Raw genomic sequence first — 24558 nt, 5'->3', positions numbered from 1 at the left:
TGCGCCGGAAAAATGCATCCGCTGCACCCATTGTGCAAAGCGTTAAACGCTAGCGTCGGAATCTCTCCCCGACGCATTGCGACATGGAGATTCCGACGCTAGTGTGAAAGAAGCCTTAATTGTAAAGTGCTGCGGAATATGTTGGCGCTATATAAATAAAAATTATTATTATTTATTATTATGAGGAGCCGTGCAGCTATGACAGAGTGCTGCAGCTCCTGGACAGAGACACATCGGAAGCCGAATATATTGCAGTGAGCGTGTAGGAGAGCGGAGCGCAGGCGAGGACACCAGGGGGAGGACAGTAGCGAGCAGACTGTCTCCCTGGCAAAGCGCAGATAACCGGTAGCCAGGCCACTGAGGTTGTAAGGGACTCTAAGACTTACATCAGAGACCGGCAGGACAGCTGAACTGCAAGTTACCTGTCCGCCACACACACCTGAGACACAGTAACACATAGAGCCTGGGGCATGCTAGAGTCCCTGTAAAAAGGCTCGAGTTATATACCTGTCATGCAGATATTGTCCTATCCTTTAAGGGGGACACAGAGAAGAACTGTGAGGACCTTATCTGAAGCCATAGGCAGTAAGGGACTACAACACCACCACACTAGAGGGAAGGCTCTTAATCTCCACCTGGAAAAGGGGATTCCCAACTTGCCTCCAAGCCGGCCGGACTCTGCCTATCCTGTGATCTGGTACCCTGGACTGTGGCTGCCTGAAGACTTCAGTAAACAATGCAAAGAGACTGCAAACCTGTGTCCTCGTTCTTTACTGCGCCATTCACCATCTTCCATCTACACACCGGGAGCCCTGGGACACACTTCACCTGTGGGAAGTTATACCATTTAGCTGCCATAACATCACCCCAGAGGACCCCTTAAAGCAGCATCGGTCCCCACTGACCGAATACCACAGCGGCGTCACAAACATAAACTCTATTCACTAAACCCCTTTAAAGACATTCCCCTTTTACATGGGCGCCCAGGGCCATGGACCGGGTCACCACCGTGACATCCCCCTGTGACACCGGACCCGGTACCGAGTACCCCACGGCCCTGGCGGTTGACTCATATACTGATGAATGCTGTGAATCGTTACCACCCTCCCATGGTTGAGGCACCAGTGAAGCTACTTTACATGGTCAATCCAATCCAGAATATGGAGCTTGCTAATGCTAGGAAAACCAACAATACATATGCCTGTACTTTTACTTCCTGATTCAGATATACACTGACGAACAAAAGGGTAACAATCTTAACTATCCAAACTTAATAACATATGTCTCATGGCCTACTGAATTTATCTTTATTTGACTTTTGAATTTATGTGTCTTTGGTTGGTCAAACACAGACTATTGTTTGTCCTAGCCTAAATGTGACTCCGGAACTGCAGTTTCCTGCAAGCTCATTGTCTGCTATCTTTGAGTGATAGAGACATAGGGTATTTGAATAATAGATGTTTGCCAATATGTTGATTGACCATTATGTGGAACCTTGTTGCTCATTGACTTGCAAAACAGAGGAGGAAAAACTATGCAAATTGATTATATACTCAAACAATAAGAGTTAAACTCCAGCTCCCCCCTGACCTGTGGATGATGACCTGAAACACAGATGTGAGTATGAAAAAAACATGTCTATCATTCTATAAGGAGAACCAAAGACTCAGCCAGGAACACTCTACAGGACAGCAGCCAGGACATCATGGCTCCATCACGAGGGACCCAGATTTGACATTCTACAGGATGCCAGTTGGGGGTCCACAGCCTCATCTGAAAGAATACAGATCTGCTTCATTAACCATCACTGAACATTTGGGGAAGCCAAGATTTGGACCCACCGGTCACCTGAGCTCCATGGATATGTTTGGGAAAGCTAGGATCAGAACCCACAGGTCACCTGGCTCCATGGAGATGTTGGCAAAAGCCAGTTGGGACCCTCTGGTCACCTGGCCTCATGCCTCAATGGATTCTTAGCTTCCTAAGCTAGTCGTTACCATCTCTCTGTGTGTGCCATGGGTGGGGTTAATCAGCACTGGAAGCTTCAAAGGTGCAGATGCTATAATGTTGGCTAATCAGTGGAAGAGTGAGACTCTGTAATTTTGCACCATCCTGGATATTTTTCTGGGACTATTCTATTTGTTATCGTTTGGTTTTTTTTTGGTTCAATAAAGTATTGTCATACTGTTTTACCCTCACCCTGTGTTGTCTGAGTAATATTATGCCCACGGTATAACTGCAACAAGAAACAGCGACTACAGGAGCTGTGCCAGCTTGAACGGATTGAATATCAGGCCACCGACACTCGATCAGAGTTAATCCAGGAACCACGGGTTTCGGAGGACGCCATGTTAATCCCAGCTAGTCAGTGGAAGGGTCAGTCTGTAATTTTGCACCATCTTTGTTATTTTGCTGGGACTATTCTGTGTGTTATCATCTGTTTTGTGGTTCAATAAAGTATTACCACACTGTTTTACCCTCACCCTGTGTTGACTGAGTAATATTATGCCCACGGTAAAAGGAGAGAGGGTGTTCAGTGGGATGAAATCTTGTCCATGCAGTCTCAGGCCAGCGTACAAGAGTACCCACTGAACCCTATGTCTCCACAATTAGTTATGCAGATTCTTGTCATGTCACTGCATTGTTACTCTTTTGCGCGTAAAATTCTAAATTTAAATTTGTATTATTTTGTTAGCCAAAAGGTGGATTTACAAAATACTATCAACAGTACCTGAATCCTTCTAGGCATGCTTGATCAGATTCAAGCATGTCTTGACTGAAATCTGATCCCAGGTCTCTTCTACTTCTACATGTTCTCGAAGTTGGTGCATACTGGTCAACTCAATTGCGTATGTATACAGCTTTTTCTTCAACTCCAACCACAAGTGTTTCATTGGGTTGAGGTCTGGGACTGTGGGGGCAAATCCAGCACCTCCACTTGATTGTCATTGAGCCATTTCTTTGTTAATCTGGAACACTGTCGTCCTTTTCATACGCATAGTACTCGAGAGTACAAAGTAACTCAACTTGTAAGATACTCACATATAACTCAACTTTGAGGCCACCATCGATCCTGGTCAAGTATCCAAGACCTGTGGTTGTGATACAACCCCATAGCACCAGACTTCCTCCACCAAACTTGACAGTTCCTTCGATTTCTTTATGTGTTAGCAAATTTTTCCCTTGGTTCATCCAGACCCATTTGCAACCATCAGAGCCTAGTCTATAGACTTTCAACTCATTGCTCCAAATCACCCATTTTTTTTATTTTTTTTTTTACTCTTTTTATTGAAAGATTCCACAAAATAATATAACAGGCATGTGACATTGCAGTGTAACATCGGAGTAATCCAACACATCATAATTCACAATATCAATGATAAAATCATACTTTCAATAACAAAACAAACAAATAAAATAAGTAAAATAGAACATTAAACATGATGTATTTTCAGCAGCATTGCACCATCAACCAAGAAGTTCTTTATCAAGGTTCTGGGTATGTAACACCTCAGGTTATAATAAGCATATATTACGGAGTCAACATAGAGCATCAAGTTCATGCACTGAAAAAGAGAAACCTCGGGGATTATATCTCGCGGTTGAAGAAATCACAGCACCAGGGGCTAGGTGCGTCAGGAGTGAATCGCACAACCTTTCCCAAATTCTATGAAATTTCTGTGGACATCCTCTATTCCTGGATAATATGTTCTCATAAGGAATTATATCGTTCACTAATTTTTTCCAATGATTGATTGAAGGAGACTTTCCCCCCATCCACCTCAGCGCTATCGCTTTCCTAGCCATAAACAGAGCCTCTCTGAGAAATATTCTGTCAAAATGAGTCGGCATTTCTTCATCCACAACACCCAACACACACATAGCTCTGGACTACATTCAACCGTTAGCCCAAGAATCCTTTCTAGTGTAAAAATCACATCCTTGAAATATCTTCTTATAGTTCTACAATCCCAAATGAGATGCCAAAAATCCGCTCCCTCCCCCCCCACATCTATGACATTCATCATTTACTCTTCTACCTAATTTATGTAGTCTACTTGGGGCTAAATAGGATTGGTGGAATATATATAACTGAATTAATTTATTTGCAGCTGGAGACACCATTGTATGCGCTTCCAGTGCTTCAATCCACTGGTCATCAGTGATAGATGGGATTAGGTGCCTCCATTTAACCTCCACAGCCAAATGGGTAGAAGCAAATTTGGAATTTAACAAGAAGGTATACAGGGAGGAAATCAGACCTGTAGGTCCCTGAGTTGACAATATTTATATTAGTGGGTATCTAGATATTCACATTCTAGCAAGTGGGAATTGGTACATTATGGCATGTCTCAGCTGCAGATATCTATAAAAATCTCTGAGGGATTCCAAATTTTATATGAAATTGTTTAAATGATAATAAAATTTGATTTTCAAAAATCTGATTGAGCTTTGTTATATAATATTGTGTCCAGAAACCTGCGTCCTGTAAGTTTTGGAGATTCGAAAATTCAGGATTATCCCATATCCAAGTCTCCCCGACCTGGTCAGAAAACTTTAAAATACGTTTACTTTCCCGCCAAACCTGTATTGCTAAACTATGTGCAAACAGCAGGCCCTGAGGTGGTCTGTATGAGCCCTCCAATATTGCCCATGGTGTGTCCTCCCAGAAAATGAATTAGATGAGAGTCTGCGTTAAGTTTATCATGGATTAGCCAATATTTTAAGTATCGTAGTTGGCCAGCTAGATAATATAGAAAGAGGTCAGGTATCGCATATCAACCCTCTCTTTTGGGCCTTTGTAAGGAACCAATATTTACTTTAGGCCTAGAGGAGCCCCATATAAACGCTGCCATTAAGCTATTATTATTATTATTATTATTTATTGTTATAGCGCCATTTATTCCATGGCGCTTTACATGTGAGGAGGGGTATGCATAAAAACAAGTACAATAATCTTAAACAATACAAGTCATAACTGGTACAGGAGGAATGAGGACCCTGCCCACGAAGGCTCACATTCTACAAGGGATGGGTGAGAATACAGTAGGTGAGGGCTATACATTTTCTTAAAGAAACCCTTAGGAACTTTGATTGATGTATGTTCCAACATACAGTTAGGGCCAGAAATATTTGGACAGTGACACAAGTTTTGTTATTTTAGCTGTTTACAAAAACATGTTCAGAAATACAATTATATATATAATATGGGCTGAAAGTGCACACTCCCAGCTGCAATATGATAGTTTCCACATCCAAATCGGAGAAAGGGTTTAGGAATCATAGCTCTGTAATGCATAGCGTCCTCTTTTTCAAGGGACCAAAAGTAATTGGACAATGGACTGTAAGGGCTGCAATTAACTCTGAAGGCGTCTCCCTCGTTAACCTGTAATCAATGAAGTAGTTAAAAGGTCAGGGGTGGATTCCAGGTGTGTGGTTTTGCATTTGAAAGCTGTTGCTGTGAGCAGACAATATGCGGTCAAAGGAACTCTCAATTGAGGTGAAGCAGAACATCCTGAGGCTGAAAAAAAAGAAAAAATCCATCAGAGAGATAGCAGACATGCTTGGAGTAGCAAAATCAACAGTTGGGTACATTCTGAGAAAAAAGGAATTGACTGGTGAGCTTGGGAACTCAAAAAGGCCTGGGCGTCCACGGATGACAACAGTGGTGGATGATCGCCGCATACTTAATTTGGTGAAGAAGAACCCGTTCACAACATCAACTGAAGTCCAGAACACTCTCAGTGAAGTAGGTGTATCTGTCTCTAAGTCAACAGTAAAGAGAAGACTCCATGACAGTAAATACAAAGGGTTCACATCTAGATGCAAACCATTCATCAATACCAAAAATAGACAGGCCAGAGTTAAATTTGCAGAAAAACACCTCAAGAAGCCAGCTCAGTTCTGGAAAAGTACTCTATGGACAGATGAGACAAAGATCAACCTGTACCAGAATGATGGGAAGAAAAAAGTTTGGAGAAGAAAGGGAACGGCACATGATCCAAGGCACACCACATCCTCTGTAAAACATGGTGGAGGCAACGTGATGGCATGGGCATGCATGGCTTTCAATGGCACTGGGTCACTTGTGTTTATTGATGACATAAGAGCAGACAAGAGTAGCCGGATGAATTCTGAAGTGTACCGGGATATACTTTCAGCCCAGATTCAGCCAAATGCTGCAAAGTTGATTGGACGGCGCTTCATAGTACAGATGGACAATGACCCCAAGCATACATCCAAAGCTACCCAGGAGTTCATGAGTGCCAAAAAGTGGAACATTCTGCAATGGCCAAGTCAATCTCCAGATCTAAACCCAATTGAGCATGCATTTCACTTGCTCAAATCCAGACTTAAGACGGAAAGACCCACAAACAAGCAAGACCTGAAGGCTGCGGCTGTAAAGGCCTGGCAAAGCATTAAGAAGGAGGAAACCCAGCGTTTGGTGATGTCCATGGGTTCCAGACTTAAGGCAGTGATTGCCTCCAAAGGATTTGCAACAAAATATTGAAAATAAAAATATTTTGTTTGGGTTATGTTTATTTGTCCAATTACTTTTGACCTCCTAAAATGTGGAGTGTTTGTAAAGAAATGTGTACAATTCCTACATTTTCTATCAGATATTTTTGTTCAACCCTTCAAATCAAACGTTACAATCTGCACTTGAATTCTGTTGTAGAGGTTTCATTTCAAATCCAATGTGGTGGCATGCAGAGCCCAACTCGCGAAAATTGTGTCACTGTCCAAATATTTCTGGCCCTAACTGTATATAAACACTTTGGGAGGATTATCATTTTAATTAGTCCAATTCTGCCCGCTACAGATAGGGGGAGCCGAGACCATATCCTAAACTTTTTTTTTCATCATATCCTCGAGGGGGTATGTATTATCTCCAAGATCTTTAAATGGATTTTGGTTAATTACAATGCCCAAATGCTTACATTTTTAAACTACTTTTAAACCAAATAACACGGGTACTGTTGTATTATCCACTATTGACATGACTAACATAGTAACATAGTAACATAGTTAGTAAGGCCGAAAAAAGACATTTGTCCATCCAGTTCAGCCTATATTCCATCATAATAAATCCCCAGATCTACGTCCTTCTACAGAACCTAATTGTATGACTACCGATTTGCTCCAATTAATTTTAAGACCCAACAATTCTCCAAAGCAATTAATAAGGTCGATCGCTCTAGGAAGGGACTATCCAATCTTATCCAGGAAAAGTACCAGGTCATCAGCATATAATCCTACCTTATCCACCCTAGAGTTTATGTCGATTCCCTCCACCAAATGATCTTGTCTAATTTTAAGTGCAATAGTTTCAATCACCAGTGCAAAGAGCATTGGGGATGGTGGACAGCCCTGTCTGGTCCCCCTACTCAGATTAAAATATTCCAATAATACGCCATTTACCAATATATTAGCTCTCGGCATGCGATATGACAATTCAATCCATTTGCAAAATATAACTGAGAAATTTCAGGAGCACCCATTGCAGAAATTTCCATTCTAATGAATCAAAGGCCTTTGCAGTATATAAAGAAGCTATCGCCAAGGTCTTTTATATTTATGGCCTATCTGCGTCAGAACCTGCACCCTTCTAATATTAGAGGAGGTAGATCTTCCTGGCATAAAACCAGTTTGGTCCTCATGTATAATGCCCAATATTACTGCCCTCAGCAGGCTCATCAGGCTTTGGAATCACAATAGTGGCATCATAAAAGGATTGGGGGAGCGCGTGTCCTGCAAGTGCCTCAGAAAGGGTCTGCAACAGAACTGGCCCTAACTGATCTAAATACCTTTTATATAGCTCTGTGGGCATACCGTCAGGTCCGGGAGTTTTTCCATTAGAAAGGGACATGGTTGCTTGCCGGATTTCCTCCAAAGTGATATCCCTATCCAAGAATGTCTGCTCCTCACAAGAAAGTTTAGGAAATTCAATATGGTCTAAATACTCATCAATTTCTTCCACAGTGTGGTTCAATTGAGAATTATGCAACTCTTTAAAGTGCTCTTCAAATCTGTTTGCAATTTGGTTACACTTGAGCAATGAGGTTTCCTCCCTCATGTTAATGGACAGAATGGATGGGGACATTTGATGATTTTGTTGGACTATATATGGCAAAAATTAACTGGATTGGTTCCCTAGTTCAAAATAAGTTTGTTTGGCAAAAAAAAGTTCTCTCTGGGCTTTTTCCCGTAAACATAACAAATATTCCCTCCCCTTTCCGAGCCATTTATGCAAAGAATTTTCAGAGGGGTTGTTAATATATTCGGCTTCCAATGGTTAACATTCCTCAGCAAGCCTTTGTTCCCCAACACGAGATTCTCTTTTAATGTACGAAATTGTGGATTTAACACATCCCCTCAAATACGCCTTAACACTAACCCATCAGGGAAATCAGCATGATCTGTTATAAAGACATCTATTTGGCCTATTATTCTATCTTGCTCCCCAATAAGGGATAGCCAGAATGGATGTATACGGAATCTCTTATGTCTACCAGGACCTCCCAGATGAAGGCTCAATATCAGTGGGAGTGATCTGATACTGCCCTAGGAATTTACTCAATTTCATGTAGATCCGATAATACAGCACTATTTCCAAATGCATGATCAATTCTGGATAAACCGCGAGCGGTCGATGTGTAGCTGGAGAATTCTTTCTTAAAAGGATGCTGTTGTCTCCATAAATCAATCCAGCCTATCTCCGCTATAAAAGCACCCAACATGGTAGTATTTTGGCTGCCGGGCCTAGAACTCATTTTATCCAAATAAAGATTAAGACTCATTTTGAAATCTCCCTGGCATAATATTTTAGCATTAGGATATTGTGGTACAAAAATCATCGCATGGTGGAGTACTTCCATCTTGGCCGAAGGGGGGTTGTAGATATTGAGCAGTGTGTAAGGGACCATATCTATAAATGCATATAAAAAATGAATCTTCCTTGTGAATCTTTCTTAATCACTTGGACTGACCACCTCAATGACCTGTGCACCATAACAACCACTCCCATGGAATAGGACGTATGTGTAGCATGCTTCTGCCATTGTATCCAAGGCTTATTTGTCCTGGATACAGTATCTGGTGTCAAATGAGTCTCCTGAAGACATTATCTGCGCTTGCGTTTGGCGTATCTGAGAGAATACCATATTCTGTTTCCTAGCACTCCCCAACCCTCTAATGTTCCACGATAGGAGTTTAAGTGATACCATGTAGACTTCATAGAAAATCTTTACACAGGTTAGTATTCACTTTTGAATCATTCCAAATCACCCATTTCTAATCTTCTACTGTACACTTTTCATACTTTTCTTCAAACTCAAACCAACGCTTCTTATGATGATATTGAAATTGAGGCTACTTAACTTTTTTCAGGCCACCATTCCAGATTTGTGTAACGTGCACATTGTTTGCATGGTCATCTGTGACCTCACTGTTATGAAGCATACAAGCCCTGTCCACTGCCATGTCTGTTGTTGCTCCAGAACTGATAGACCTTGTAATAAGCTGACTTGTTGGCTTTGATATTTTGCTTGGACGTCTACCTTGTGGCTTTTGAATGGATAGATGATTTCAACTTCTTTCTTTCAACTGTCATGGCACTCACATGATGCAGTTTGGCAATTTTCTTGGCCAAGAGACCACTATCGATGAGTTTGATGATACTGTTTCTCTTTTCTTGGGAAATCTTCTTCATGTTGTTGTTCAATTCGAACCAGTGACCTTTCACTTGGGAAGCGACCTAATATCACACTGAGCTATTAGGGAATGTGAGAACAGGTTGTACTTTGTAGCATACATGAAGAAAAAGATTTGTCCTCAACCAGGCGCAAAACAGTAACAATGCAGTCACCTAACAAGAAGCTGCATAACTAATCATATGCTAAATAGTTGCAAGTCAAATTGGTGTATGAGATAGCCAAGAGGAATGTCTATAAAATGATGGTAGTCTCATGTTCAAAGAGGTAATAGATGGTGAGAAACGGAGCCTGAATTGAAAAGTTCAAAACATTGTTACCCTTTTGCTCAAAATAAGAAGCATTATATATATATATATATATATATATATATATATATATATATATATGCTATATATTTATTAAAGAATCTATAGCTTCTTATTTTGAGAAGAATGTACAGTATATACTGTATAGCACAGATCATAGAATACAAAAAAATAGCTTTCAAATGGAAACACAAAATCTGATCCACCCTTATTGTAGCATTCTCATTCTACACAAAATTTTTCCAGTTGTAAGTCTCCTGGGCCCCAATTTAAAATCTAACAGGTCCACCATCTATTATGTTCGATTGATAATACTGGTGTCTTATGTGGCAAAGGAGCTTGTGGGCACACTAAGGTTTCTTTGGTACACCTTACAGGTTTTCTCTTGCATTGGTTGGTTCAAATGTTTAGATATCAATTCATCAAGCGTTGTCAGTTTTCTAGTGGAAAACTGCTTAAAATGGTGCAAAGTTTTTGCGCAATTCATAACCTCGAAAATTTTGCCATTTTTGTTGTTTTTAACGCTCTTATCTGCCAACTTTTTTGAAAAGTGGGCAGAGCTTAGCCGTGAGAATGCATTTCCGATCGCGGATGACAAATTCATCATAATTTATACAAAAAGTTAAGTAAATTACAAGACAGGTACTCAAATCTGACACTGAACTACATTTCTTACAGGGGCACATGGTAACTTTTAGATGCAGCAAAATAATCAAGAGACGCCTTACCATTGTCCGTACCCAAAACTAGGTGCACTGGACACATAGGAGCTACCTGCCGATGCAGGGGCTCTCTCTTTCAAAACAGAATATCTCACAATATTCATATCCCCTTTTTTTCCCCTGATGAATCTCCCCTATGGGAGAGGAAACGCGTAGGGAAGTTTACTTGGTTATGGTGGGTACAATTATTTAGCCTGACTTGGGGACTGCCCTTGTCAGGGCGGGAGCAACACAGGGGCACGACTGGGGTAGAATAGTACCTGTTTCCCCTCCCCCTTAATACATGAGAAACTACTTATTTGGTGAGACAAAACCATTTTTTTATTGAGCACTGGTAATTTGAGCACTGTTCGCACTTTATCACGTTATTGTCCATAAAAAATTGTTTTTAGATAGTTACCATTAAATTTTACATTTTATATTTAAATAGGTTTTCTCCTGGCTATTTGGATATTCTCTATTAGAGGACCTTTTAGGGGTATCGGACGTGGATACACCCTATAGTTTGGCTTTTTTTCTCTCACCTATCTCCAGCACACACTTCATTGGGCCATAGTTCTTGGGGTCCACAGTCCCTTGTGCTTTTGCACATTACAATCAGATCTGTACACTGTGATTCATGATTTATATTTCTTTTGCATTTTCTCATTGTACTTGTGACTTAAAAGTCACAATATAGAAACACCGCACAGATTGAGGAACCAGCTGCACAATGCTACAACTTGCTCGGAGACCACTTTTTTCTTTGTCATCTAAGTTTTGTGTCAGAAATAGCGGTGTCAGACTTTCAGTGGTTATTCCATCCAACACGTCCCATTTCTTTTAGAATTAATTAACCAACTCAAATTTGGTCACCGGATACCCCAGCTGAAGCAGAGTAGGTGAAACTTGAGTTGAGATATGTATGCAATACTATTTTTTTTTTTTAGCTCTGCTATCTTTTATCAGACTCCTGTGAGTATAATAAAGACATATGGATGGAAAGCCCCATTGAATAGTGGAGCTTGGGTATTGCACTTTCTGTTTGGTTCTGTGTAAAATAAAAGACCTACAAAAAAGCAAATTGGTAAATGTAAAAAAAGACAAACTCCAGAACTGTCCAATCACAGGTATCTTCTCTGGATTTCTGTTGGTTTTAAACAGTACATAAGATCCAATTCATTATTGCATTTGGACCTGTTTTTGTCATGTTTTTGGTGTTTTGCCCCTTTTTTTGTTTTCCATATGTGTTTTTTTTTGTTGTTTTTTTTTAGTTCACCACTATGGTTGGAGTTTGGGGTTTCCAGATGCTTTTGCTCAATTCATCTGTTTGCTGCATTGTAATGGTATAATGGTATTATAGCAGCTGCTTTCCTAATCCAAATAATTTGTCTGGCCTTCTTCATTATGCCTTTATCTGCATAAACCTGTCTGTGTTCTCTTCACAGTATGATGATCACACTTAAAGGGGGTTTCCCATGAACAAAGTACATTTCAATTAATAGCTCTTGGAATAAAAATAAGTCTCCCAATTGGAGTTGTTTTATAAAAAATGTTCTTATGCTGAAATTATCTTATAAATGTGCCCTTGCTATGTACTGTGTAATGGCTGTGTCTGACTGTGCAGGTAATATGATCTGATCATACCACAGCTCCTGGCCAGGGAAGAACGCAAAAGAGAGGACACAGACATTAAAATATGGGACCACAGCAGATTATTGTTGTGAGGTAAAACATTTCACTACCTGTTTTTAAGCAGTGTTTTACGTAAAGAAAAAAAAGAGTCAGCTATGATCACATGCTGTCTTGTCTGTGTACTCTCTTTTGCTTCCTCTCTGCCCAGGAGCTGTGGTATGATCAGACCATGTTCCTGTACGGTCAGACACAGCCATTACACAGTACACAGCAGGACATTTATAAGATTATCTCAGCAATGAAACATTTTATTTAAACACATCCGATTTTGGAACTTATTATTATTCCAAGATCTATTGATTAAGATGTTGATAGAAATTAACTTTGTTTGAGGGGAAAACCCCTTTAAGATTTTTGTGAAATATTTAACATTTTTATACATTCCCCAAGGCATTGCACTGTTTGATGTTTTTCAGGAGCAGACAGGTTCTTTTTCTATTCCACACTGCTTGAAACCTGTGGCTTGCTTAATAATATGGAACATCCTTCTTAAGCAGTTTTCCATTAATTGGGCTCACCTGGCAAACGAATTATCACAGGTGTTTGTGATTGAGTGATCCAAAGAGCCCTGAGACACAAGAACATCCATGAGTTTATTTGAAAGAAAAAATATTGCATCATTATGACACGTATAGAGTAACCATCGTTTTACATTTTATTTCATAAATCAATAGTACACATGAAAATAAGCAACTTTGTAATAAATCTTATCAGAAAAATCTGATTCTTTCACTGCCAAAATAGATCAGTCATCAAAATTTTCAATTCTGCGGTAAAATCTGTATTCAGTGAAGACAGATTGTTACATTACTGAGATAGAATCTTATCAGTAGTCACATCTCCTATGTAGACGGGGAGGAGGAGGGAGGAGCTCTGCCTCTCGTTACTTCCTCCTTTTGTCTATATACAGTAGAATTGTATCTGTAGCAAATGCCATAGTAGACACTGCAGTATGTTTAGAGCAGATCCTGACCTAAAATATGCCATCACTGAGAGTCCCCTGATCACCTATGAGCAGCGGTAGATCTTTTGGGGACTGTCAGTTGGAGTCCATAGTTTTTGCCAACAATCAAAATCAGTAGGTACTTGGATAGAAAAATATTAGGCACCTACAGATGCTTCTAAAGAAGCACTTCCTTCAACGTTTTTATCCTCCTAATATATTGCAGTCATCATATTATATAGCACTGTGTACTTACAATTGCTGATTTTGCCTTTCTACCCAGTTCATTCTTCTCTTTTTCTCTGCTCTATGTAGAAACAGGAAGTCTCTTTTAGCTGCATGAGTCATCTCCCTCTTCAACTCCTGACACAGCTGCTTGCTTCTCCCACTGCTATGGATTTTTGCAGTGATGACTCAGACAGGGAAAAGAGACTTCCTGTTTCTACATGGAGTAAGGAAAAAATTAAAGAAAAGTGACCCTGCAAAGAGGAGACAAGCCAGGTCCAGATAAGATTAAAACCTTTGATTCCACTACGCGTTTCAAGGACGGTCCATCCTCTTCTTCAGGTGTATACAGACCGTAGATCACCATCAGCCTTTATACAAGCAGGTGGTAGCACATAAAATTTGATTGATCACTCAATTGTTACAAATTCAATTAGCAAATAAAAGTCATATTGTACACAGAATTGTTCTTTTATTTGTTAACTGAATTTGTAATAATTGAGTGAGAGTGACCCATCAAATTTTATGTAGATGGTGATGCTGCCACCTACTTGTATAAAGGCTGATGATGATTTAAGGTCTGTATACACCTGATGAAGAGGATGGACCATCCTTGAACCACGTAGTGGAATAAAAGGTTTTAATCTTACCCAGACCTGGCTGGTCACCTTTTTGCCGCACCCAGTAGATGCCGCTTTCCTTCATTCATCCACCGCTGTGCTTTCAGCAATGGGAGCCTGCGGCTGGTGCAGCAGCAATCCAAGGATGCTCGCATGTTCATTTCAGTGTTGTGCATGGTGAGCACAACCTCTCTAGATGAGCAATATATCCATTGTTCTAATTCACTTGGTTGATCGGTACACACATTCAGTGCTTTTCTTTGCTTTTCTCACTTGTTTCAGCTAGTCTGTTTGTAATCACATGATGTCATAGACCTAATGGAAAAGAGAAGAATTAACTGGGTAGAAAGGCAAAATGAGCAATTGTAAGTACAAAGTGCTATATAATATAATGATTGCAATATATTAAGATGATATAAACTTTGATAGGAGAAGTGCTTCTTTAATTGAATATTATGTATTACTTTTATATAAGGTGATTGTTTACTTCTAAACTACAGCAAAAACTATGCACCCTATAATATTTTTAATTTTCTTTCCGTAAGCTGAAATACTGGCCTGCCTATGTCTGATGGAAGGCTTAAGGCTTCCATTGGCATATTATTTGACTTTAGCTTTAGTAATAGGATATTCATGTAATTATGTGATGGCTCTATGGTTCACAAAGGCGCGCTTCATATTATATTAGTTGTATAGTTATGTTGTGTTGTGCAATACATGATGGGACTTTTTCTTCTGCAGGTGAATGAAAATGAAAAAGATGGGAAGTTCATCCGATCTGGAAGAAACAGACCACACTGAGGACACAAATGCTTCAGCAGATGAGTCTCACAGTGATGACAACAACTTGCAAGTTCATGAAACGCACCAACACTTCAAATCAAAGCACAACAAGTATGGGATCTTCAGTTCACCGAAAACTAAAGGACGCCGTTTTGGCAAAGGAGACACAGACAGGGAAATGGCTCCTATGGACTCTGTGTATCAGGTAGAAAGCAAAGCTTTGTCTCCCACTGCTAAATTTCATGTCCAATTTGAAAAAGGAAAAGCTTGTAATCAGCTGACCAGGTGTGTATGTCATTTATATTCATTAATTTTTGTTGTTTTCTTTGCACCAACTTATTCTGCAATGCTGTACAGACATTTTCATCAACCACATCAGATCTTGTCCTTAAAGGGGCCTTTAATCAAATTTTGAAGGGGACCTGTTATCAGGATTCCTTCCTAAGGAGCCCAATATCCGCTTCAAAATAATGTTTCATATTATCTTATTACTATAGATATGTGATGCAGAATTTAAGGTCCCCATACACAGTTGACTAAGGTTGGCCTAATCTGAAGATGTGATGGAAAGTCCTATGTGTATGGCACTGACCTGACTGTCCCCCTGACCAGCAGCGTAACTTCAGCGGACCACCATTAGCTACCGCTACCCTTAAAGAATCGCTCCTATCAAAGTTTTTATCCTGTGAATATATTTGAATCATATTATATAACACCGCGTACTTACAATTGCTCATTTTGCCTTTCTACCCAGCTAATTCTTCCTTGTTCTCTGCTCTATGTAGAAACAGGAAGTCTCTTGTCCCTGCAGAAATCATTCCCCTCTTCAATTCCTGACCCAGCTGCTACCTCTTCCCCCTGCCATTGGCTTTTTTAAGTCACTGATGAATCATACAGTACAGATAAAATTGACTTCCTGTTCCTACATAAACCTTAGGCTAGGTTCACATCACGTTAGGGCATTCCGTTTAACAGATCCATTTCTAAGCAGCACTAACTCTATGTAATGGATCCGTTAACGCGCCCATAGACTTCAATTATCGTAACGCATCCTAACGCATGTCAAAATCGGCATGCGTTAGCGATGGTCCGTTACTTTGTGACACACCTTCGAACGCGGACTACCGCATTTACGGCAAACGCACAGTGAACGGAAGCGTTCACTGTGCATTGAACTCTATTGCGAACGCAATGCAGCCATGCGTTAACGCGATCGCAAAAATAAAGACAATTTGGGACACATCGTTAGCGCATCCTTTTAACAGATGCATTAGACGGAATGCCCTAACACGATGTGAACCTAGCCTTAGAACAGGGATGCCAAACTCAAATACACTCAAATTAAAAGCTTGGGCAAAGTCGTGGGCCAACCTTGATATTTATCAAAAAATGTTTGTAAAATTGAGAAAGCTTTTCCTCATCATCAAATATAACTATGAACTTTTTCATATGGAAAGAATGATGACCCATCACAGTATGATTCTCCAACCCTAATCCCCACATAGACCTCCATACAGTATAATGACCACAAAAAAGTGCTCCATATAGTATAATGGCCCCACATAGTGCTACATACAGTATAATGGTCCCACATAGTGCTCCATACAGTATAATGGCCCCACACAGTATAATGGCCCCACTAGAGCTTTATTAAGTATAATGGCCTCACATAGTGCCCCACACAGTATAAAGGGCCTCACATAGATCTCCATATAGTATAATGGCACCATAGAGTGCACATAGTGTATGATGCCCTCCATATAGTGCTTCATACAGTATAATGGGCCCACATAGTGCTCAATACAGTATAATAGGCCTCACATTTAAAAAATACTCATCTGTCACTCTGTGACGGTCTTCGGTAAGGGGCCTTAAACCTGTCCCTGGAACTGGGACCCTAACTATCCATGTCCCAGGGGTACTTTTAAAGGTAGAGAGGCCCGAGTCTCTGACCTTTCTATGGTCCCGTTAAACTCTGATCTGTCCCCTCCCCTACCCCATTAGGCATGGGACAGAAATGTAAGGTAAACAAGACATAAAGAGACAACAGGGATAACAGAAAACCTGTATCATACAAAAGCACTAGCTGACAAAAGGGAGGAGGATAGGGACAGGGAGGAATAAACTAAATGGGAACAGGGACCAGGAGATAAACACACATGTACTCCAGCAAACCACAGATCACTACTACAGCAACTCTACTCCAACCACTCCGTTTTAACACACAGCACAGGAAGACAAATCTTTCACCACAGGGACAAGAAGGTCTAGTCAGTTTTTATAGGAAGAAGTAATGGCCAGATCAGAAGCAGCTGAAATGTAGCTGCATGTTTCCGACCAGCATAGAAAGGGTCATTAACCTCTTCAGCACCAGAGAAAACTAAATACATATAATATGGGACACAAATTACACCATCTCTAAAGAAGACCTGCGATTCATTATCCGATGTGACTGTCTAACTCCAGGTCTTCCAGGGGGATATGACACCCTCGTGACATCACCTTTGGTCGTTCCCCCACTGCTCTGGTTTCTTCATGGTTTCTTCAGATCCTCTGCACATCTCAGTATAGCGGGCGTGTTGTAATGATGTCAGAAACAGTTGGGGAATGGTGAGAGATGGAGTGTTCTTTATCATTGCATTCAACTGTATTGGTATTTAGGATGACCACATGGTTGAAAGTGCACTGCCTGGCATAGAATCCGCCCAGCGTTGTGGGCCAAATATACTTTTGGGAACCGCCCGGCATTATGGACCAAATATACTCACCCTGTGGGCCAGATTTGGCCTGCAGACCAGAATTTGACATATGTGTCTTAAAAGGATTCAGCTAGTCCATTTGTGATGTCATAGCCCTAATAGAAAAGAGAAGAATTAGCTGGATAGAAGGGCAAAATGAGCAATTGTAAGTGCACAGTGCTATATAATATGATGACTGCAATATATTAGGAGGATATAGTTAAGTTGTGCGGTAGAGCAGGGAGATATGATTTCCCTGCAATACTGCTCTCCTTTCTGTAGACCACAGGTCACTTTATGCCTGCAGTATACTGAATGTCAGAGTGATGCAGGTAGAGAAGCCCCGGTGCGAGCACAGGACGTTTGAAGTCCAGTGTGTACGCCAGCACTTTACAGAAGGACTCGTAAGGATCCTGGATTAGGTGAGTATATTATGTCTTTTTTTTTTTTATTGAAACGTGTGAGGGCATCATATAGGTCTCCTCATTCATTGTAGGGACTACTGTGGGGGCCTCCATAAAGTGTGGGGACCATTACATAGCTCAAAAATAATCTGGGGGCCATTTTAAAATGTGGTGCCTTCTGTGGGTGCCATAATACAGTGTGGGGACTTCTGTGGGGGCCATTATATAGTGTAAGACCTAATGTGGGGGTTATTATACAGTTTGGGGACTACTGTGGGGGCCAGTATACAGGGGACTACTGATTGGTTCATTATACTGTGTATAGGGGAAGCAGTGAGGATATAGTACTGTGTATAGGGGAGCTGTTGGCCAATCATACTGTGTATAGCAGAGCTGTGAGCCCATCATACTGTGTATAGGGGAGCTGTAGGCCCATCATGCTGTGCATAGGGGAGTTTATAGGCCCCATTCTGTTTATTGGGGAGCTGTGAACTCATCATACTGTGTATAGTGGAGCTGCAGGCCCATTATACTGTGTAAAGGGGAGCTGTACAGCCATCATATTGTGTATAGGGGACCTGTGGGCCCATCGTACAGTGTATAGGGAATCTATGAGGGCATTATACTGTGCATAGGGGAACTTTAGACTCATCATACTGTGCTTAGGGGAGCTGTTGGCCCATCATATTGTGTATACGGGAGCTGTGAGGCTATCATACGGTGTATAGAGGATCTGTATGCCCGTCATACTGTGTACAGGGAAGCTGTGGACCCATCATACTGTATATAATGGAGCTGTGGGACCACCATACAGTGTATAGGGGGATCTGTGGGGGCAGTATACTGTGTATAGGGGAGCTGTGGGCCCATCATACCGTGTGTAGGGGAGCTGTTGGCCCATCATACTTTGTATAGGGAACTTGATGGCTTAGCATACTTTTGATAGGGGAGCTGTAGACCCTCATACTGTATATATGGGTGCTGTGGGCCCATCATACTCTTTATAGGGGAACTGTGGACCCATCATATTGTGTATAGTGGAACTGTGAGCCTATCATTCTATGTATAGGTGAGCTGTGGGCCCATTATACTATGTATAGGGGAGCTATAGACCCATCATAATGTATATAGGGGCTGTGGGCTTATCATACTGTATATAAGGGAACTGTGGGCCCACTATACTATGTATATGGGAGTTTTGGAGGTATTATACTGTGTATAGCAGAGCTATGGGCCCATTATACTGTGCATATGGGAGCTGTGGCTCAAGTATACTGTGTACAGGGGAGATGTACATGGGGGACTCACTTATTAAATGTTAAATAGGCACTTAAGAGGCATGATTGGGGCACTCCAGAGTATTACGACTGTCAAAGGTGCGCATGAGGCATTATCACTTTCTAGGGGCAAAATGTGGACATTGTTTTCTAGAGCAAGTGCACAGTGAATTAATATTTTTTAACATTCTAGGGGGCAATTTTACCATCTAGAGGGCACAAAGGAGGCATTTTACTTTGTAAAGGGGACAGTGGTTTTATTATGTGGGACAGTTTGTGTACCAGGGGTATCAGCAGAATGCAAGTTGGGAATAGATGGGGACAGTGCTGGAAATGTGAGAAGTAATATATGTCCTTGTTCTAAACTCTGCAGACAAGTCTTGGCTTGAAGAAGATGTTATGGTGTTCTGGGCAAGATCGAAAAAATGGGAAAACTGAACAACTCCTTAAGAATGAACTTCAGCTATAAGTCACTGTAAGGTCTCACTCCTACTTGCAATTAAATCGGACGAATGCAATATCTGATTAAAAACCAGATTGCATTCGTACCAATTTAATCTAAGTGCCTCAGAACTTGAAGTGATCTTGTTGTTCACTACAAGATCAGAGGAATCTGCTCCAAAGACAGTGAGGGCACCAGGCCTCTGATCTTACTTGGATAGTGGAACTATAAAACTTTCATACCACTAATCTTATACAATTAAGGATTCATTCTCTGAGCTCAGTTTGATTGTTTATTTAAATCTTCATTTATTATACCATGACTCTTTTTTTCTTTGTGCATATACAGTATTTGTGTTTCTTCAGAACTTTGTGATACCATGCCTGGGTAAGAGACCTAAGAAGAACATCATTTATTTTATTTTTGTTAGCTATTAAAAGGTATCACATCTAAATGATTATCTTGTTTTTCCCACTGACAGCAATATTTTTTCAACAGGATAACACGGTACCAAACCTTTTTTTCTTTTAATTGCAGACTCATGAATCCCTCCAGCGCATGATCGGTGCACTGTGGGGATTTGCCGGTTTCAGACCCAGGAACAGAGGGTATGTAGAGTTATACACACCTCCCGGAAGTGGACGTGGCCTCGCTCCATACACTTGTGTTGAGCTGAGGCCGCGTCCCGACCAGTGGCTGAAAGTACGTATAACTCAACTCATACATACCCTCCGTTCCCGGCTCAGAAACCGCTGAATCCCTACAGTGCACAGTGCGTGCGCTGGGGTTATTCGTGAGTCTGCAGTCACACAGAATGACTGCAGACTTATCGGTTTTGACTGGACAACCACTTTAAATTTGTAGGCTTGAAAGGGTCTGAACCAGGGCTGTAGTCATGGCCACACTCTGGTACATCAGTGCCTTGGTCTCCCAATACATGAAAACATTGTCCATTACTTTGTGTACCTATGGCTCCATTCTTTGCACTGTCAGGGCCACCTCTGCTTCGCTGCAGGTTCCCATCAGTAGATGCGACAAAGATTGAGACACAGTCCTTTTCAACTTTCAAATCAACAACTTTACTGTTAGCTTTACATAGCACATCCAGACTCTTCACAGTAAATACATCACAATCAGCATTACAGATTTCCTCTTCTCTCCCTGCAAGTTACACAGCATGGGGAATGTCAACAAATTGCCCCTAACCATTAAATTAAGTTTAAACTACAGTAGTATGCTCCATTACAGTAAGAGAAACTAGGCATGGACATAAGACCCCTAAGATGATATGAAGTGAATGTGAATACTATGCCGCAATGAAATGGTATAACATTACCTAGTGTCAGCTGTATGGAGATCCTTGGCGTCCCTCTGCCTCGACGCGCGTTTCGCAATGCTTCTTTGGGAGGCAATTTGTTGACATTCCCCATGCTGTGCAACTTGCGCTGAGAGTGTCTGCATGTGAATCATTGTCATACCTTTTGATAGGTGTTTATTTTATGCATGGCCAATTGGTTGGAGTTTTCTATGGCATTTCAGTCCCTCTACAAATTGGATCTAGCACCTTTTTCTTATTGCATGTAATTTTAAGCTGTTGTTAATAATAAAAAACTATTTTATATTAAATTACCACTCTGTTTGGGATTAATCTTACTTTGATCAACTAAAACTGTGAAATACAAGCTATAAACTGCCACATTCTAGGGCTACCTGTGCCCGCGTACTGTCTTGTCTTTCTCCTTTCTTTCTGCTGTGCTGGCCTCCGCTTTTCTGGCCTGATGCTGTGGATGGCTGAGCTCTCTCTTCTTAATCAACCAACGTTGCGTGGTAGCTGCTGATGTCCTGGGCCTAGAGCCTGTGTGGGCTGTCTGGGCACTCGGGCCCCTCTCAACTGAATCAGGAAATGTTCCCTCTCTAACTGCAGCTGACCCTCCTACATTAACTAGTAATATGTACACTGATCCACAACCTTGCTAACCTAGGTGAACCAAAATGCCCCCATCTAGTGGCCAAACTTCAATACTACATTGTCCCTATATAACAGACACACCAAATGCGATATATACATTTAGCAGAACAAGACATGGTAATACACTTGATTGTGTAGCAGTACCATTATATACAAGGTGATAGTACACTTGAATGATGTAGCAATATCAACATATGTGAATATATACACATACACTAATAACATCCAGCACCGGGACAAGAGGGAAAGGCAAAGGCAATAACACATTTTACCATACCCCCTACAGGTTTATATTTGATAAATATTAGGTTTAGGATCGCATCACAGAAAAGTCATCTTGCCAGGGGTGGATTATAAGAGGGTCAATATGGGTGGTAGCCCCGGGCCCAGTGGTGTGGAGGGGCCCTGGGATACCGCACAGATTGCCCGCCGCCATCAGGGCATTACTGCCCGTGCTCTGACTGGTGTATCATTTATGAGCCCGGTGGACAGAAAGAGTGGGCCCGCATCGGGCCCCATCTCATCTGCTCACTGGGCCCTTACCGGCGCTGCGTCGGTTTCCTAGTGACGTGCGGGCGCGTGCCCGCATGTCAATAGTTAACAACAACAGCCGCCAGCCAATTGGAGACTGGCAGCTGAAGTCAGGCGCACACACAGCGCACACGTCACCGGCGTCTGACGTCATTGTCAGTCACCGGCGAGTGTGTGCTGCTGGAGGGAGCTCGCCGCCTGGAGCGCTGGTCAGGTGAGGAGAACTTGGTTTGTTTTTTTGTTTTTTGCTAACCTAACGATTGCTGGACACACTGGAGCAGATGATTGCTGGAGAGACTGGGGCAATGCTGGAGACGCTGGGGCAATGCTGGACACACTGGAGCAGATGATTGCTGGACACACTGGGGGTAATATGCTGGACACACTGGGGCAGTTTGCTGGACACACTGTCTGGGGGCAATGCTTGACACACTGGGGCAATATGCTGGACACACTGGGGCAGACTGCAGGACATACTGGGGCAGATTGCTGGACACTCTGGGGCAATATGCTGGACATACTGGGGCAGATTGCTGGACACTGGGGGTAACATGCTGGACACACTGGGGCAGATTGCTGGACACACTGGGGGCAATGCTGGACACACTGGGGCAATATGCTGGACACACTGGGGGCAATGCTGGACACTGGGGCAGATTGCTGGACACACTGGGGGCAATATGCTGGAGTCAGACACGGGCAGATTGCTGGACACACTGGGGGCAATGCTGGACACACTGGGGAAATATGCTGGACATACTGGGGCAGATTGTTGGACACACTGGGGGTAATATGCTGGACACACTGGGGCAGATTGCTGGACACACTGGGGGCAATGCTGGACACACTGGGGCAATATGCTGAACATACTGGGGCAGATTGCTGGACACACTGGGGGTAATATGCTGGACACACTGGGGCAGATTGCTGGACACACTGGGGGTAATATGCTGGACACACTGGGGCAGATTGCTGGACACACTGGGGGTAATATGCTGGACATACTGGGGCAGATTGCTGGACACACTGGGGGCAAAGCTGGACACACTGGGGGCAATGCTGGACACACTGGAGCAGATGATTGCTGGACACACTGGGGGTAATATGCTGGACACACTGGGGCAGATTGCTGGACACACTGGGGGCAATGCTGGACACACTGGGGCAATATGCTGAACATACTGTGGCATATTGCTGGACACACTGGGGGTAATATGCTGGACACACTGGGGCAGATTGCTGGACACACTGGGGGTAATATGCTGGACACACTGGGGCAGATTGCTGGACACACTAGGGGCAATGCTGGACACACTGGGGGCAATGCTGGACACACTGGGGAAATATGCTGGACATACTGGGGCAGATTGCTGGACACACTGGGGGTAATATGCTGCACACACTGGGGCAGATTGCTGGACACACTGTCTGGGGGCAATGCTGGACATACTGGGGCAGATTGCTGGACACACTGGGGACAATACGCTGGAGTCAGACACTGGAGCAGATTGCGTGACACACTGTCTGGGGGCAATGCTGGACACTGGGGCAGATTGCTGGACATACTGGGGGTAATATGTTGGACACACTGGGGGTAATATGCTGGACACACTGGAGGCAGGACAGGAGGCAATGGCAGAATGTAGATACGGGGCATGATTGGAGACACGGGGCAGAATAAAAGACATGGGGCAGGATTGGATCATGGGGCAGGATGGATACGATGGAGACAGATGGGGCAGGATGGGGAGATCATATGGGGTATGATGGATACTCATGAGGGCAGGATGCGAGAACATAGGGCTGGAGCCAGGAATGAGATAAACGGGGCCAGGATGGGGAATATTATTACCATAGGGATTAATTAAGGGATATTATTACTGCAGTGATGTATTTATTTTATTTTTTTGAGTATACTGTTTTAAATGGGGGGGGGGGCGGTCCTGTTACTGTGCAGAGTGACACTGTCGCTTTTTTTTCTTCATGTGGTGTTATGTAGAAGTTGTTAAAAATTAAGTAATGTGTTCTGGAAGCGGAGCTTGAGATAACTGTGTTATTTCCTGCAGAGATGAGTCCCGGCTGAAAGAAATGATGGCGGTCTGTGCTGGATGAAAGATGAAGGACTTCATCTAGAGACGTCACTGGTAAGTCAGTGTTGCCTATACACTGACTATACACTGTATACTATATACAGAGGTCCTGTGTACAA

The 24558-nt window shown here is 42.2% G+C and overlaps 1 protein-coding gene across 1 annotated transcript in view; it reads left to right on the top strand.

Moving 5' to 3' along the window:
• The first annotated feature begins 14950 nt into the window (after positions 1-14950).
• TRPV1 (transient receptor potential cation channel subfamily V member 1) overlaps positions 14951-24558 on the top strand; it is a 58452-nt gene continuing 48844 nt past the window's right edge. Inside the window, exon 1 of the mRNA XM_069760050.1 lies at positions 14951-15273. Coding sequence (XP_069616151.1) covers positions 14951-15273 — 323 coding nt within the window. The remainder of the gene's footprint in view (positions 15274-24558) is intronic.

This window comes from Ranitomeya imitator, chromosome 3 (genome assembly GCF_032444005.1).
Source record: "Ranitomeya imitator isolate aRanImi1 chromosome 3, aRanImi1.pri, whole genome shotgun sequence".
Taxonomy (NCBI): Eukaryota; Metazoa; Chordata; class Amphibia; order Anura; family Dendrobatidae; genus Ranitomeya; species Ranitomeya imitator.
The sequence above is the reverse complement of the archived record's forward strand: the minus strand, read 5'-3'. Positions and strand labels throughout refer to the sequence as shown.